This window comes from Canis lupus, chromosome 16 (assembly GCF_048164855.1).
Source record: "Canis lupus baileyi chromosome 16, mCanLup2.hap1, whole genome shotgun sequence".
In the NCBI taxonomy this organism is placed as follows: domain Eukaryota; kingdom Metazoa; phylum Chordata; class Mammalia; order Carnivora; family Canidae; genus Canis; species Canis lupus.
In genome coordinates, this window is record NC_132853.1 from 34,107,253 (window position 1) to 34,122,608 (window position 15,356).

The 15,356-nt window shown below is 38.3% G+C and overlaps 1 protein-coding gene across 24 annotated transcripts in view; it reads left to right on the plus strand.

The window, feature by feature from the left end:
• The window catches only part of MBTD1 (mbt domain containing 1), a 68,975-nt gene that overhangs the window by 40,585 nt on the left and 13,034 nt on the right, over positions 1 to 15,356 (plus strand). For 22 of the 24 annotated variants that reach the window (XM_072780000.1, XM_072779996.1, XM_072779992.1 and 19 more), the window contains 10 exons: positions 3,044 to 3,161; positions 5,798 to 5,932; positions 6,194 to 6,282; positions 6,497 to 6,731; positions 7,341 to 7,396; positions 7,741 to 7,845; positions 12,950 to 13,097; positions 13,953 to 14,035; positions 14,494 to 14,728; positions 15,229 to 15,306. In XM_072780000.1, the coding sequence (XP_072636101.1) occupies positions 3,044 to 3,161; positions 5,798 to 5,932; positions 6,194 to 6,282; positions 6,497 to 6,731; positions 7,341 to 7,396; positions 7,741 to 7,845; positions 12,950 to 13,097; positions 13,953 to 14,035; positions 14,494 to 14,728; positions 15,229 to 15,306 (1,282 nt within the window). Of the gene's footprint in view, positions 1 to 574; positions 692 to 3,043; positions 3,162 to 5,797; positions 5,933 to 6,193; positions 6,283 to 6,496; positions 6,732 to 7,340; positions 7,397 to 7,740; positions 7,846 to 12,949; positions 13,098 to 13,952; positions 14,036 to 14,493; positions 14,853 to 15,228; positions 15,307 to 15,356 lie in introns of those variants that run through there. The other 2 variants (XM_072780011.1, XR_012008855.1) reach the window with 2 other exon arrangements.

Sequence of the window (15,356 nt, forward strand, 5' to 3'; positions counted from 1 at the left end):
CCAAAAGGTGAGTGGACTTTCTGCAGAAAGAGGGAACAATTTTTTTCCTATTTCAATGTACCAATTCCGGCAAGTAGCATTTAGGAGTTCTGATTTCTTTCCGGTGAATTTCCTCTAACGTTTTCTTTCCCTTTTGGCCAAATAATATTTCATCTTTCCCAACTAGATGAACATTAATAATCATATGCCTGTTAGTCTCTCACTGTTAGTTTGTACATTTGCAATGTCATCATTGAGGTAGATTCTTTCTTGGTTACCCACTGCAACTTCTGCAGCTACCCACTTGTTGAAGATTGTGGGTGGTTATCATAATTGGTTGGCAGTTCTGTGGAGGGAGATTCGTATTTCTGCCATGAAGCATCATGTGTTCAGTGTATCAGCCCTCTGAGAGTCTAAATACTAGCCATCTGGGCTGTTGGACTATCTGGAATGTTCTTGAAGTGCAGAAAATAAGACTCCCCACCCAATTTTTTATAGATAGTCAGGTGAAGGTTATCATTCATTTGTGCTGGGGAGTCCTCAGCATTTGGATTTGGCCATGTCCTACAGGACCTGATGACAGCTTACCTTGCAGGGAAGGAGAGTCGCTCCCAGATAGCCCTCACGAGTGGCCCTGGAGCAGGAAGTGGTGAAGCAGATCTTCCTGATTTGGGAGGAGCCTGAGGTGGACCTCTCGTCCTGAGTCTGGAAGGTAAATTTGTTGTTACCTGTAAATTATGGTTCTGCTAGTTCATGCTATGCCAATCCAGACTTTCAGAGGTATCCCTCCTGCCAGCAAGAGAAGACAGATGACTTGGATGAAGATGGCTGTCAAGCCCTGGGTCATTTAGTCTTCCACACTTAAGAGTGTTCATTTTAAACAAAAGGGCAGATATATCTGTGAAATTACCTTATTATTTCAACACATTGAGCACATGCTATGTAGAAACTATGGTGCTCTTTTTTGTTGTTTTTGTTTCTTCATTTTTTGTTCTTAGAGTGAACCATATGGATTGGTTTAAGAGGGCCTAGCAGAACCACAACCTTACAGGCAAGAACAAATGTCACTTTCTGCTACTTTCTCCTATACCAATCCAGACTGTAGGGACAAAAACGTAATATCCCCCAATGAAGTGAATATCATCCTTATTTTTTAAGTGAGCATATTGATACTTTATTTTCTTTAATAAAATGTGACTGAAAGTTATTTTCTAAAAATAATCGTTAAGGCTAAAAAAATTTGGTATGAAATTGTCATATCTAGCTCTAAGAGAAGTACTGTATACCAAATTCACTTAGCTGTATGCCAACCTAACCCCCAATTTATCAGCATAACCATGCTTCTTTCTTCTCAACAATAACAAAAAAAAAAAAAAAAAAAAACATTCCACAAGATTTGGCAACCAAACAAAGAAGGGTGGATACCCTAACTTAATTTAGTGCATATATTAGCTGTATCTATCTGCTCTAATTGGTTCATCCTCACAGAAATGAAAATATGGTCTTTATGTTGATATATCTTAGCTTAATCTACATTACTATCATCTTTCCAGCCTCTCCTTTTCTGATCATATCTGCTGGCAATAGGGATGGCCCTACAGTCTAGAATGATATAGGGGGAGATAGCAGAACCTGAAGAGTCCAGTCTTTCAGTTAAAAAAATATTAGAAAGAGGTAGTCGTCATAATGGATGTACTGTTTTTTGCACAGCTCAGGGAGATAAGTTACATGTTCTCTTCCAGAATCACAAATATTTGAGATAGGCCACGGTCTCCCAAGTTACTGAGGCATATTCATTGCTTGTGCTACTTAAAGTAATAGTCATAATTTGATTCTATCTTTGGTGTCCAGACTTACTCTATCTAGTTCAGGATTTGACCTTTTCTTCCATCATGAACTATTGAGAGGACAGAGGTTGAGTACTGTTTTAAGCTAATCCTCCTATGGATTGGCATCCACCAAAGTAGGAGAAGCCTTGCATGGAAGACATTTAACCAGTGTTCAAATTGGCTAGATCGTGTAACTCTTAGATATCTTTGTTTGGTCATCTTTGAACTCTGAAACTGTATTGTCTTTCCCTGGTTTGTCCATATTATCAGGTCTTTTATAACCTCACCCAGTCCTTTTCTCTATGTTCAAGGTTCTAAATTATATTTAACAAGGAGCTGTTAAGGCCACAGAGACTGTTTAGTATTTATCAGCATTTGTATTCCTAAATTCACTTATTTGATTTAATTAAACGTTGCATAAATTTCAAATAACTGTAAATGGCCTCAAGTTTTAAGGATTAAAATGTAATGGAAATTGTAATTTGGGCATGTTAGACTTGGGAAAATCTCTTCACTATACTCATTTAATCAGCTTTCTGAGTCCCCATTCTAACCATGTGGTATGAAGGCTAGCGATTACCAGTTCTAAGTTTGAAAGTTTCCTCTTTGTTTAGAAATAATAAATTATTTAACAATTTACATGGTATGCATCTCCAAAAACTCTTCAATTCCACCTCTTTAATAACTATCTGGTGCTTTTGCCACATATAGTTTTAACAGACTATATTTTATTAATTTAACTTAAGTTGAAAATACATATAACTAAATTTTGTTTCTCCTATTCGAAACCACATTGATGGTTGGAGATTTTTTTTTCTTTCTACTCTTTGGACGGACCCTTTAAAATTAGAGGTTAAGATGAAGTGCATTCATTCAGCATATATTAAAAATAGTAAGTTTCTCTGCTTTATCCTATGAAGTCTATTGAGTTTATGATTTGGCTTTTACAAAAATTGCTGCTCAGGTCTTACATTAGGACAGTATTGAATTTTGAAGTTGACATGGATCTATTCTAATATATGTGAAATTCTCTTCATCTTGAGATTGCCCCTGACACTGGCTTTTTCCAAGTAGAGTTCTGTGGAAAGGGAAATAACAGCTCTATTTTTGGAGAAAAATGAATGAGTTAAATGGCATTTTTAATATTTCCATTATTGATGAGAATGCTTATTTTAAACAATGTGTTTAGGCTTTTATGTTATTAAGATGATAACTTAATAATTTTTATATGACAGGCACCTATGGGGACCTGCTGGGGTGATATCTCAGAAAATGTGAGAGTAGAAGTTCCCAATACAGACTGCAGCCTACCTACCAAAGTCTTCTGGATTGCTGGAATTGTAAAATTAGCAGGTGAAAGCACACATAATAATTTACCAGAAAATGCCAGTTATGTTTTTGTAATTTGTAAGAAAGCATATTTGTAAATTTTGCAAGTGTTGACAAGTAAAAAATGAATACAGTAATAGGGCAGAGGTTAGCAATTTTTTTTTATAAAAAAAATAGATGGTAAATACTTTTAGTTTTATGGGCAGATCAATCTCTCTCACAGTTCCTCAGCTCTACCATCGTAGCATGAAGGCAACCATAGCAATATATAAATGGATACATGGCTGTGTGTTAGTGACACTTTATTTATGAGCATTGAAATTTGAATTTTATGTAACTGTCACATCATGAAATGTTATTCTTCCTCTGATTTTTTCAACCATTTAAAAACATAAAACAAACAAAAAAAAATTTACAATGTAAAACCATTCTTAAATGGCAGACCAAAAAAAAAAAAAAAAATCAGGCAATAGGGCAGATTGTGGGCCATTATATAGTTGGCCAAACTGTGGTATAGGGAAATACTTTGAAAAGTGAAAAAAGTTGAAAGAAGACTGCTTTCCAGTGCTAAGAAGACTGAAAGTAAACTAGTGTTAATTTCATATTTCTTGGGTTCTTCTTCACTCCCATTGCTTGCCATGTACCCTAGTCCTTGTTACCTTATTGCTCATCACATAACTGCGTTAGGTGTGTAGAGTACTGTGTTAACCACTATGGGCAGGTGATGCGCAGAAGTATAAAACCTCGCTTATTCCATTGGCCGCCATCTGCCAAACGCTGACTACATTTGTGACGTGGTGCTCAGGAGTGGTGTGGTAGGACATTGTAGTACTCTATGGGGCAGCAGGGTAGGAGGGTGCAGCTACTCAGATAAGTCATCCTTCAATTAGTCAGCGGTATCTAATGCATCCTACTCTTTCTATTCCTCTCTCCAGCCATTTTCCCCCAAACGCCCTGCCAACTTGATTATTTACTGTAGATGATCTTCTATTTTTCTGCTCAGGCATCTTTTTTCTGGGTCTGCTCAAACATCTTTATTTTATTTTTAAGATTTTTTATTTATTTATTCATGAGAGACACAGAGAGAGAGGCAGAGATACAGAGAAGCAGGCTCCATGCAGGAAGCCGGATGTGGGACTCGATCCCCAGACTCCAGGCTCACGCCCTGGGCTGAAGGCAGGCGCCAAACCACTGAGCCACCCAGGGATCCCCTGCTCAAACATCTTTAATCACTTCTTTGTCTTTAAGGGATCAAGATAGTCAGCATTTACAGCTGATGATGAGTCGCTCCATAGACCACTGGCCCAAGTTTTGGCTGCTCCCCAACATGAATGCTATCTATGTTCTGATGAGGCTAGTTCTCCTTCCTCCCTCATAGAGCATGTTAGCACCTCTGTGCCTTTGCACATTTACCGAGTTATGTTCCCGCCTTTTCCTTGAAACATTCCCCCAGCTGTATAAGCATTCTGTAAATGGTTGGGTGTTCTCTACACCATAATTTAGAACAATGTATTCTTTCTGTCCTAGACGTTTAAGCCAGTTGCATTTAAATAGCTCTAAAGATCAATGCATTTAATATCAATAGAATTATTTTTACCTTCTGTCTCCAATTTTACATTTCCATTTTATCTAATTGCATAACATATTTTAAGCCACTTAAATGACATTTCAGAATTGAGCCTGATGTTAATCATGAACAGAGCTCTGCAACAGTGGGCAAACTCATGAATTATTCTGTGAATTATTGAATTTTGAAACTAAAGATTTAATGTTATAAATTTTCATCATAGATCTTAACACATGAAAATGCTGACTGAACTTAGCTCCGCGCCTGGAATAGTTTGTTGGGCCTTTTTTTATTCCCCTGAAGGCCTTAAATTAAATTGTAATCTGTTACCAACAGAAGGTTTATTAAATTATAAAGAGGATATATCATAGTTTTTGTTCTAAAAAGTAAGACGTCCTGTTTGCTTAGTACATACAGTTTTTAAGTCATTTAACATACTTTTATTTGTGTTTATTGAACTTTGTTACCTAGCATTTTCACATTTTATTTCCAAATAAATAGTACAGAAAAAATTAGATGCTTGAGATAGCCAAATCCAAATTATCCAAAAATATTTGGTCATCTAATCCGCTGGATAAAGCAGTTTCTTTGAAATGTTACTTTAACTAGATTGCTGTGACTTGACAAGGTTTTCCTAACTTAATATAACCTTCTTTCTTTTATTTTCAAAACTACACATTCTGGTAGGACTTTCTCCCCTGTTTCCACTGAGAATTTCTTCTCTAGAACTTAAGAAACTGGGGGTAAAATCAAAGTACATTAAAAGGGAGGAAGCCATGCTCTGAAAACAATTAAGCTAATGACATTAAACAACTGGTTCTCAAAGTTGGAGCCATACACTAGTATCTGCAGCTTCACCTGGGGACTTGTTAGAAATGCATATTCTCACACTGCCCCTAGACCTAGTAACTCAGTCTTAGAGTTGGGGGCGGGGCAGGGGGCTGGTGGTGCTGACTGCTCACATGCCCTGCATGGGATTCTGTTGCAGGTGCATATTAGCAAGTGACACCCACCCACCCAATGGCCAGCAGTTGTGTCCTGTTTTGTTTCATTTCATTTTCTTCTTATGTGGTGATTGATTTGTTGGTTTCAGGTTATAATGCCCTTTTAAGATATGAAGGATTTGAAAATGACCCTGGGCTAGATTTCTGGTGCAATGTCTGTGGCTCTGACATCCATCCGGTTGGCTGGTGTGCAGCCAGTGGAAAACCTCTTGTCCCTCCTAGAAGTAAGTATAATTTAAATATGTGTACCTCAGTGCAGTGTCACACAGAATAATATTCAAGTGATATCAAAATTACAATATTTTTTGGTTTCATGTAACTTAAATACTGGCAAGACATATTTGTTCTGTTTTTGTTAGTCTTCTTCAGAACCTTAATGCTCTGAATTGCAGGGAAAATTGTTGTGGTTTTTTTTTTGAAAAAAATAGTTTATAAAGCAATTCTACTCTTTGCTAAAGTGTAACTGGTTATTTCTTTTGTTTTAGCTATTCAGCATAAGTATACAAACTGGAAAGCTTTTCTAGTGAAACGACTTACTGGTGCCAAAACACTTCCTCCCGATTTCTCACAGAAGGTAAAGACAGGATCTTAGAAAGGACTGAAGTGTCAATTGAGAGCTCTAAAAAAGGAATAGCCTGGAAGTTTTTTTAAGGAATTGTTTTAATTTAGTGAGCCAGATGATCTAGTTAAATGTCAAGTGCACTCATTATTTTTAATGGTACAGTACTGAAATTATTTGTAGACCTTTGTCATGAATTCCAAACAGTTTTTGTCTGTTTTTATTTAAGGTTTCAGAGAGTATGCAGTATCCTTTCAAACCTTGCATGAGAGTAGAAGTGGTTGACAAGAGGCATTTGTGTCGCACACGCGTGGCAGTGGTGGAAAGTGTAATTGGAGGAAGATTAAGACTAGTGTATGAAGAGAGTGAAGATAGAACAGATGACTTCTGGTGCCATATGCACAGCCCGTTAATCCATCATATTGGTTGGTCTCGAAGCATAGGCCATCGATTCAAAAGATCTGGTAAGCACTTGTCACAAGACCACCTGTTGAAAACATCATTGAAGCTAAATTGTACTACTTGGTTATTTTTTCTCTACAGAATAGTAGAGATCAGAAATAGCATTCTAGTTATCTGGGCTGCTCATTCTATCTTAATTTAGGGAAGGTTCACACCAGAATATGAGTGTCCTAATATATTTATATTCCTTCCACTTGTTCTCAATTCAAATATAATGTACTTTTCATCACAACTACATTGTCTTACACTTTTCCTGTTCAGCCCATTTGAAAGATCTAAAGGTAGCCATTCCCTTTGCATTCAGTTTTAATCAAAAGAGGAAGATTAAATGTGGTTAGACTTAATACTGAACACACGTAAAGAATACTTCTAAAGTTGTGATTCCCTAACTAGGGAATTACCAGCATTCTGATTGGCTGAATGTATTTAATAGCACATGTACTCAGAAGAAAGAAAGACTATAGAGGATATTTTTCACCATATATGTAGAAGGCATGTATTTCTGCCGTGTTTTAGAGTATACATACCTTGTGGGTTTGAAACCTTCAAAGAAACGTGGTTTTGGTCTTCTCACAAATGCTGACAGATTAGTATGTAACTTTTCCTTGTAGATATTACAAAGAAACAGGATGGACATTTTGATACACCACCACATTTATTTGCTAAGGTAAGAAGTTTTTATAAGAACCCTCATTTGTAAATTAGGTTTGAAAGAGGGTTGTGGGTTTTTTCCTAAAATAATGGAAATCACAATTATATTTGTTCACTTATAAAAGGATTAAGACCTTGTGATCCATAGGTGTCACAACTATTGATTATAATTACTCTTAAATTCTGTCTATTTGCCTGAATTCTCTATATTCTCTAACGGAGGTTTGAGTTATAATATTAGGTAGGTAGGAAAAGGCATTTTGGTATTTTCATCTGATAAACATTTTCAGTTTGGTAATATTTTAATTATTAAAATGATAACATTTGTAATGGTGGATGTGCTTTCATGTAATTCTTTAGGTAAAAGAAGTAGACCAGAGTGGGGAATGGTTCAAGGAAGGAATGAAATTGGAAGCTATAGACCCATTAAATCTTTCCACAATATGTGTCGCGACTATTAGAAAGGTAAGACTATAGGTTTTAAAATACAGAAATGCATTTGTAAGAACTGGTCTTAAGGTAATAGGAGGAAGAGGCCCTTAATATACTCATTTTGACATACAAGGTGTATGTATCTGGATCTTCACTAGGGAGAAGGATACTAGTAATTTCAAAATAAATTTCAATTTTCATACCAGTGTTTTTATGTGGCTTGTCAAGATTGTCATCTTGAGTCTGCTGCCTTTATTTATGGAAATACATATATCTTGAGTTAAGAGGAAGAATATTTAAGTTACTTTCTGCTCAAAGCTAATCCAACAGAGAATTATTTTTTTGTTTTGGGAGTTTTTTGTAAAGATTTTATTTATTAGAGAGAGAAAGAGTATGAGCAGAGGAGAGGGGCAGAGAGAGGAGAAGCAGACTCCTTGATGAACAGGGAGCCCAACATGGGGCTCATTCCCAGGACCCCAAGATCATGACCATAGCTGAAGGCAGACACTTACCGACAGAGGCACCCAGGTGCCCCCAACACAGAATTGTGACTAGGCCAAGTTTATCTTCAGTTTCCAGTTTATTTCCTTTTGTGCCTTTATTATTCTTTTGATAGTACTTTATTTCTTCTTTTTTTTCTTCTTCTCTTGTGAAGCTGCTTTTGTGAAAAAATCAAGAAGTGTGGTTTTCAATTTAAGTAGGCATCAGAATACCTTGGGAAACTTAAAGAAAAATACAGGTGACCAGACCTCTTAAATGCCTACCACGCGTGTTTTGATTTCATTAGTCTGCTAGGGAGCCCTAGCATTGGCCTTTTTTTTTTTTTTTTTTTTTTCTTGTAAGTCCCCAGGTAATTCTCCAGTACAGCCATGGTTAAGAACCACTGATCCAGAGTCTGTTTACATAAGACTACAGCTTAAATTGTGATTTGCATTTCAACCTAGTTTAAAGCCTTGAGCCAAAAGAATTAAAATTATGATTATGATTGCTGCCATGTCCCAGCCTCTTATGCTCAAGGTCACACAGCTAGATGAGATTGGCACCAAGCTTTTATTCTTCCTCTTTACTTGACTAGTGATCAGAATCACCTACTATGATTTAAAACAGATTTCCCAGGCACCTGGGTGGCTCAGTCTGTTAAGCATCCAACTCTTGCTTTCAGCTCAGACCATGATATCAGGGTCATGAGATTGAGCCCCACGTTGGGCTCCGTGCTCAGCACGGAGTCTGTTTGAGATTGTCTGCCTCTGCCCCTCCCCACACACACACTCTTGCTCTCTCTCAAACCTAAAAAAGGGAAGAAAAAAAAAAGATTACCTTTAAGGGCATCTGGGTGGCTCGGTCAGTTAAGCCTCTGCCCTCAGTTCAGGTCATGATCCCAGGGTCCTGAAATCAAGCCCCACATCAGGTTCCCTGCTGAACAGAGAGCCTGCTTCTCCCTCTTCCTCCCTCTGTGTCCCTCCCCCTGCTTAAGTTCTCTCAAATAAGTAAATAAAATCCCTTTTTTTTAATGTAAAAATGTTGTTAAAGATTATTTTTAAAAATAAATACATAAATAAAAAACAGATTTCTGTGATCTACTCTGTATCTGCTTAATCAGAATCACAAGAAGTATTACACATGATAATGTATTTGTCTAAAAAGGATGAAATTCTCTCAGTGATTCTGAGAGTCAGATATGGGAAACAGTGCAGTTAAACCATGCTCTGTGCCATGAAAGGAGAATGAAGTGTCCAATGAGTATAGCATCAAACTTTGCTCAAAAATTACTTGGTTTATACATGCCATGCTAGGTTCAGTTTGGACTCTAAAAAGCCTACAGTCTTATAGAACAAGGTAAGATATGTACAAAGAAGTTTGATTCCGGATCAACTATAACTTAAGAAAGGTATGCAGTAGGGATGCCTGGGTGGCTCGGTGGTTGAGCGTCTGCATTTGGCTCAGGGCATGATTCTGGAGTCCCAGGACAAGTCCTACATCAGGCTTCCTGCATGGAGCCAGCTTCTCTCCCTCTGCCTGTGTCTCTGCCTTTCTCTGTATGTGTCTTTCATGAATAAATAAATAAAATCTTAAAAAAAAAAAGAAAGAAAGGTACACAGTACTGTTGGAATTCAAATAAAGGATATATTACAATGTCTCAGAGAAATTAGGGAAAGCTGGATAGAAGAGAAGAGATTTGAAAACTTCGCCTTGACGGTTGGGAAAAACAGCCCCGCAGAGATGCAGGAAGGAAACTTATGGAAAGAGGATATGCACAAATGAATTAAGGTGGGAAGGTGTAGGCAGGGTGTAGGGTAAGACAAGTTGTTCACACAGTGCACATCAAACCAGTTGCATCCAGCTCTTGATTTCGGCTCAGGTCACGATCATGGGTCGGGGATCAAGTCTCATGTGGGGCTCCGCACACACAGCCTGCTTAAGATTCTCCTTTGAGACAACTGGGTGGCTCAGTGGTTTACCGCCTGCCTTCAGCCCAGGGTGTGATCCTGGAGTCCCAGGATCGAATACTGCATTGGACTCCCTGCATGAAGCCTGCTTCCCCCTCTGCCTGTGTCTGCCTCTCTCTCTCTCTTTCTCATGAATAAATAAATAAAATCTTAAGAAAAAAAGATTTTCTCTCCCTCTTCCTCTGTCCCTTCCCTGTGCATGTGCTCGCTCTACCCACCACTGCCTCCCTACTCCCCTGACAAAAGGCTGCCCTGAGTATCCTGGTCAAAGCTTTTATAAGGAACAGCAACTCCCTCAAGTTAACTTTAGGAGAGTTACCCTAAGGACAGGGCAGTCTCATAGACAAGCAAGGACACAGGGATGAGAACTGGAAAGCCATAAACTCAGTGGTAATTTCTCCATATCTCGGGGCCTCTTTGTTCCATCCCTTCTCTGCTCTGAGTCTCTGCCACTTTCCTTTCACTCTTTTGGTTGGAGTTCTACTCACTCAGTCTTCATGTGTGGCTGCTAGCTCCATTCTGTATGATGGGCGTTCAGTTCCAACTCCAGCCCATGATTTGACAGCAGTCTCTGTGTCTGTTGATCCTAATCCTGAGAAAGATACTAGCTGAGCTCAGCCTCTGGCTTAGTCTCTAAAGGGTAGGCACTAGTCCCCACTTCAGTCAGCTGTAGTTAGAAAAGGGGAAAGGAATCCCATGTGAGTGAGGGTAGCCCTTTCCCAAGGTGCAGACAAATCTGTTAAGCTGGAAGAGGAAGTTACTATATATATCCAACATAGGAGAAACAACTAGGAGAAAGGCACATGAAGGTAGAGACTAAAAGGTAATGTGGAACCAGGTCACACAGGCTTGGGTATTGTTTTTTAAAAAAAAAAATTGTTTATTGGCTCAGTGGTTGAGCATTGGCTCAGTGGTTGAGCGTCTGCCTTTGGCTCAGGTCATGATCCTGGGGTCCTGGAATCAAGTCCCCCATTGGTCTCCCCAGAGGGAGCCTGCTTCTCTCTGTGCCTATACCTCTGCCTCTCTCTGTGTGTCTCTCATGAATAAATAGTAAGATTAAATTTTGCTTATTTATCCTAGAGAGAGAATGAGAGACAAAGAGCACAGGGGGAGGGACATAGGGAGAAGCAGGCTCCCTGCTGAGCGGGGAACCTGACATGGGGCTCAATCCCAGGACCCTGAGATCATGACCTGAGCTGCAGGCAGATCCCTGACCGACTGAGCCACCCAGGTGCCCAGTCATTCAGGCTTTGAATATTTGGCCAGGCCATCTTAACTTTCTCTAGTGAGCAGGTAAGTTGGAAAGGCTTTCCTGTGTGAACAGAGGTCATAACAAAAGAAAGTTAAGCTGTGTAAGATGGGAAATGTCCAAAGAGGAAGCCTGAAAGCATTGTTCTCAAACGGTGTGGTGGAAAGGGAGTTCATGACATACACAGAAGGAATGACTTTAAGGGGAGTCATGAGACCTGGTGCTTGCTTACCTTTGAAGCTGGCTCTGACACCCTGTATGGACTCTCAGAGGGTGTGTTCAGCACACAAGTAGGGGAAAGACAGGACTAAGAGCCCGCAGAGGAGACAAACTCCTGATAAAACTGGAGGAGATGTGGGCCTAGCGTTGGTTTCTGACACAGTGTGTGGGGGTGTTACCACCAACACCGAAAGAAAAGGGCCAACATCAGAAATGTAAGGGTTGGAGGTAAGAGGATGCCACCAACAGGACCATCACCACACAGGAGAGGTGGAAAGATTGGCCAGTAAACTACATAATGAGAGTCAGGGAGAAAACATTTTAGAAAGCTGAGAGTAGTCAGCAAGTATGAGATACTTCAGGGAGGCTGAGATTTGAGGAGGGTAAGTGTTGCAGGAAAGGCAATAGATCTGACAAACTTGGTCACTGGTGAATTTAGCATTGTAGAAGGTTTGGGACAGAAGTCAGACTGCAAAGAGTTACATAGAATATACCTGGAAGTGGATCTCTGGGTAAAGTATGTAGAAGTTCATCATACTGTTGTACCTTTTCTGTAAATGTGAACTGTTTCAAAATAAAATATTTTAAAATTGATAGTGAAAGACATTAGAGTATAAGAAATAGTGTTTGTGGAGCAAAGTTCCAGCAGTAATAGGACATGATGGAAAGGTTTGTGTTGGGGGTAGGGTATTACATCTCAAAACAGGGGCACGAAGAAAGGAGTATGGGGACCCTTGCGCAGGGTGGCCTTAGATTCTTACACAGGAGCATGGGTATCTGTAGCATAAGAGAGGTAAAGTGGAGGATTGGTAAAGGTGGGAAAAAGTTTGGAAAAAACCCTTTCTGCTAAATCAGAAGGAAAGTTATACTGAGTAGGACTCAGAACCCTACCGAGACTAGACAGTTAAATTGGAGAGGAGCACTGGGCCCTGCTTCATGGGCCACAGCAGCCAGCACCTTACTATTGGCAAAAGGCACTGTTTGTCCTAGACCTCCGAAGTCACTTCTGTGTAACCCTGCTTTTGTTCTGGTACACACCGCAATCTGTGGAGGTTTCTCGTTACTATTTCAGTTACTAACACAATTCAGTGAAGAAGCATTTTTCACTTTTAAGAGACCTTTATGTAATACATTTTCCTTTCTTTTAGAATGTCACTTAAAGGATCACTTTTATAGTAGTGATATCTAATTTCAAATACTTGGAATTCTCTTCATTGAAAAGGTGCTGGCTGATGGATTCCTGATGATTGGGATCGATGGCTCAGAAGCAGCAGATGGATCTGACTGGTTCTGTTATCATGCAACCTCCCCTTCGATTTTCCCTGTTGGTTTCTGTGAAATTAACATGATTGAGCTCACTCCACCTAGAGGTACTTCATCCTATATGTACACTGGGTCATCATCCTTGCCCTCTTTTTTTTGCGTGGTATTTACTAATATCATTTAACACAGCCCTGGATTTTCTACTCTGTGAACCTATGATACATGTGTGTATGTACATTTAAACGTACATACCCATACCAAGCGCTGAGGGGTACTCTAAAAATATAAGGCACTGTATTCTAGCTAGCTTTAATAAATTACATTAGTATAGAAGTTTTCCTGAGCATCTGTACATTTTATAATATGAATTGGTATTCTCTAAGCCCTGTGGAGATGGCGATGTAGGTAATTGTACACATGAACTTTTGTTAAAAATAGATACATGCTAAAGCCTTTGAGGGAAAGCAAGTTTCCATCTTTAGAATATCATGTGGCTTAAAAAAAAAAAAGACTTACCCTTAAATAGCTTTCAAGGCTTAACCAGTGTCTTTCCTAATTTCAATATCTGAGCCTCGTGTTTTTCTCCTAAGAAAAGAACAGAGGTCTATAAAAATAGTATTTACCCAACCAGTTTTCTTACTTGAAAAGAAAGAAAAATATCACTGTGAAATATGAAATGCTATACTCTCCTACGTGTAGGATTTTAAAAGCAAAGGTCTGTAAAAGGATTGAGACACTTTTGCGTTAGGTAAGTAGGTGCACCTGTGTCTGTCTAGAAATGGAATGAAATCCTTATAACACAGAAGAATGACTGCATTTGACAATATTAGAGCAAGAGTTAAAAGTTTATTATAAAATCTAAAACCTGAGATCTTAGTGTGTAATGAGTCAGTTTTTTATCTACATTTTAATATTTTGCTAATTTTAAATGAACTGCTGATTAAATCAGGTGTGTTTTTCAGGTTATACAAAACTTCCTTTTAAATGGTTTGACTACCTCAGGGAAACTGGCTCCATTGCAGCACCAGTAAAACTATTTAATAAGGTAAATTTGAATAATGGCATAATATGTACAGCTTTTTGATGCCTCACAAATGCAAATCATTGTTGATCAAAATGTCTTTGGTTTATATTAGAAATTCTTTTTTTATTTTTATTTATTTATGATAGTCACTATATGAGAAATTATTAATGGAAATTAGTATAAACAAACATATTTATAGTAATAAAACAACATATTTTCTTTACCTAGGAAATGAAGCTTATTTTCAAACTTTGCTTCATTTTTAATCTGAGTAAAATAGAAATGAATACATTTCCTAATCAGTTCTTAAATACTTCTCACCTACATATGTTTTAATAACTAAAGAATCATTTGCAATTTTTTTGGTTTAAATTAGGTTATCTGGTTATGTTGCTTTTTTTCTTTTTTTCTCTCTCGGTGATTGTGAACTCATGCATTCTTTTTTTCACCCATGGTAATATTCTGCTTCTCTGTGTCAGGATGTTCCAAATCACGGATTTCGTGTAGGAATGAAATTAGAAGCAGTAGATCTCATGGAGCCACGGTTAATATGTGTAGCCACAGTAACTCGAATTATTCATCGTCTCTTGAGGATACATTTTGATGGATGGGAAGAAGAATATGATCAGTGGGTAGACTGTGAGTCCCCTGACCTCTATCCTGTAGGGTGGTGTCAATTAACCGGATATCAGCTACAGCCTCCGGCGTCACAGTGTAAGTTGGTATACAGAAAAGGTGTCCTTTTGTAAAAATCCGCAATTCTCCAGAGGACTGTTTCACATAAGTCATCTTGTGAGCTCACAGGACAAGAATATACCTTTGTCTGATTGGTTGCCAGGTAAGATCTTAAGACTCAACAACAATATCACAGAATCAGACCATGAGTACCACAGCAGTGTGAACTCAGTAGTCAATTACATGATGACTATAGAAAGAAACCCCACAGTAAGAGTACCCACCAAAGTCATCTAGACTTGTTTTAATGAGTTTGAAATTACAGGCTAACATTTACTGGCATATAATAAGTTCTTATTGAATAAATAATGGAATCTGTCTGGTGTCATGGGTTTTACAGAACAAGCGCCCTTATTTTCAAAGCATCTTGTACTTTTTTAAGTATAATGGCCTTGGTAAAGATAATTCATCTTAAATTGTATTTAGATTCATGTGTTTGCAATGCTTACTTGGTACCAATTTTCCATTTTATTTTTCAGCATCAAGAGAAAGCCAATCAGGTTCATCAAAACAGAAGAAAAAGGCTAAGTCCCAGCAATACAAAGGACATAAGAAAAGTGGGTCACCACATGGTGTTTATATACATTTCCTAAGTTGTTAACCAATT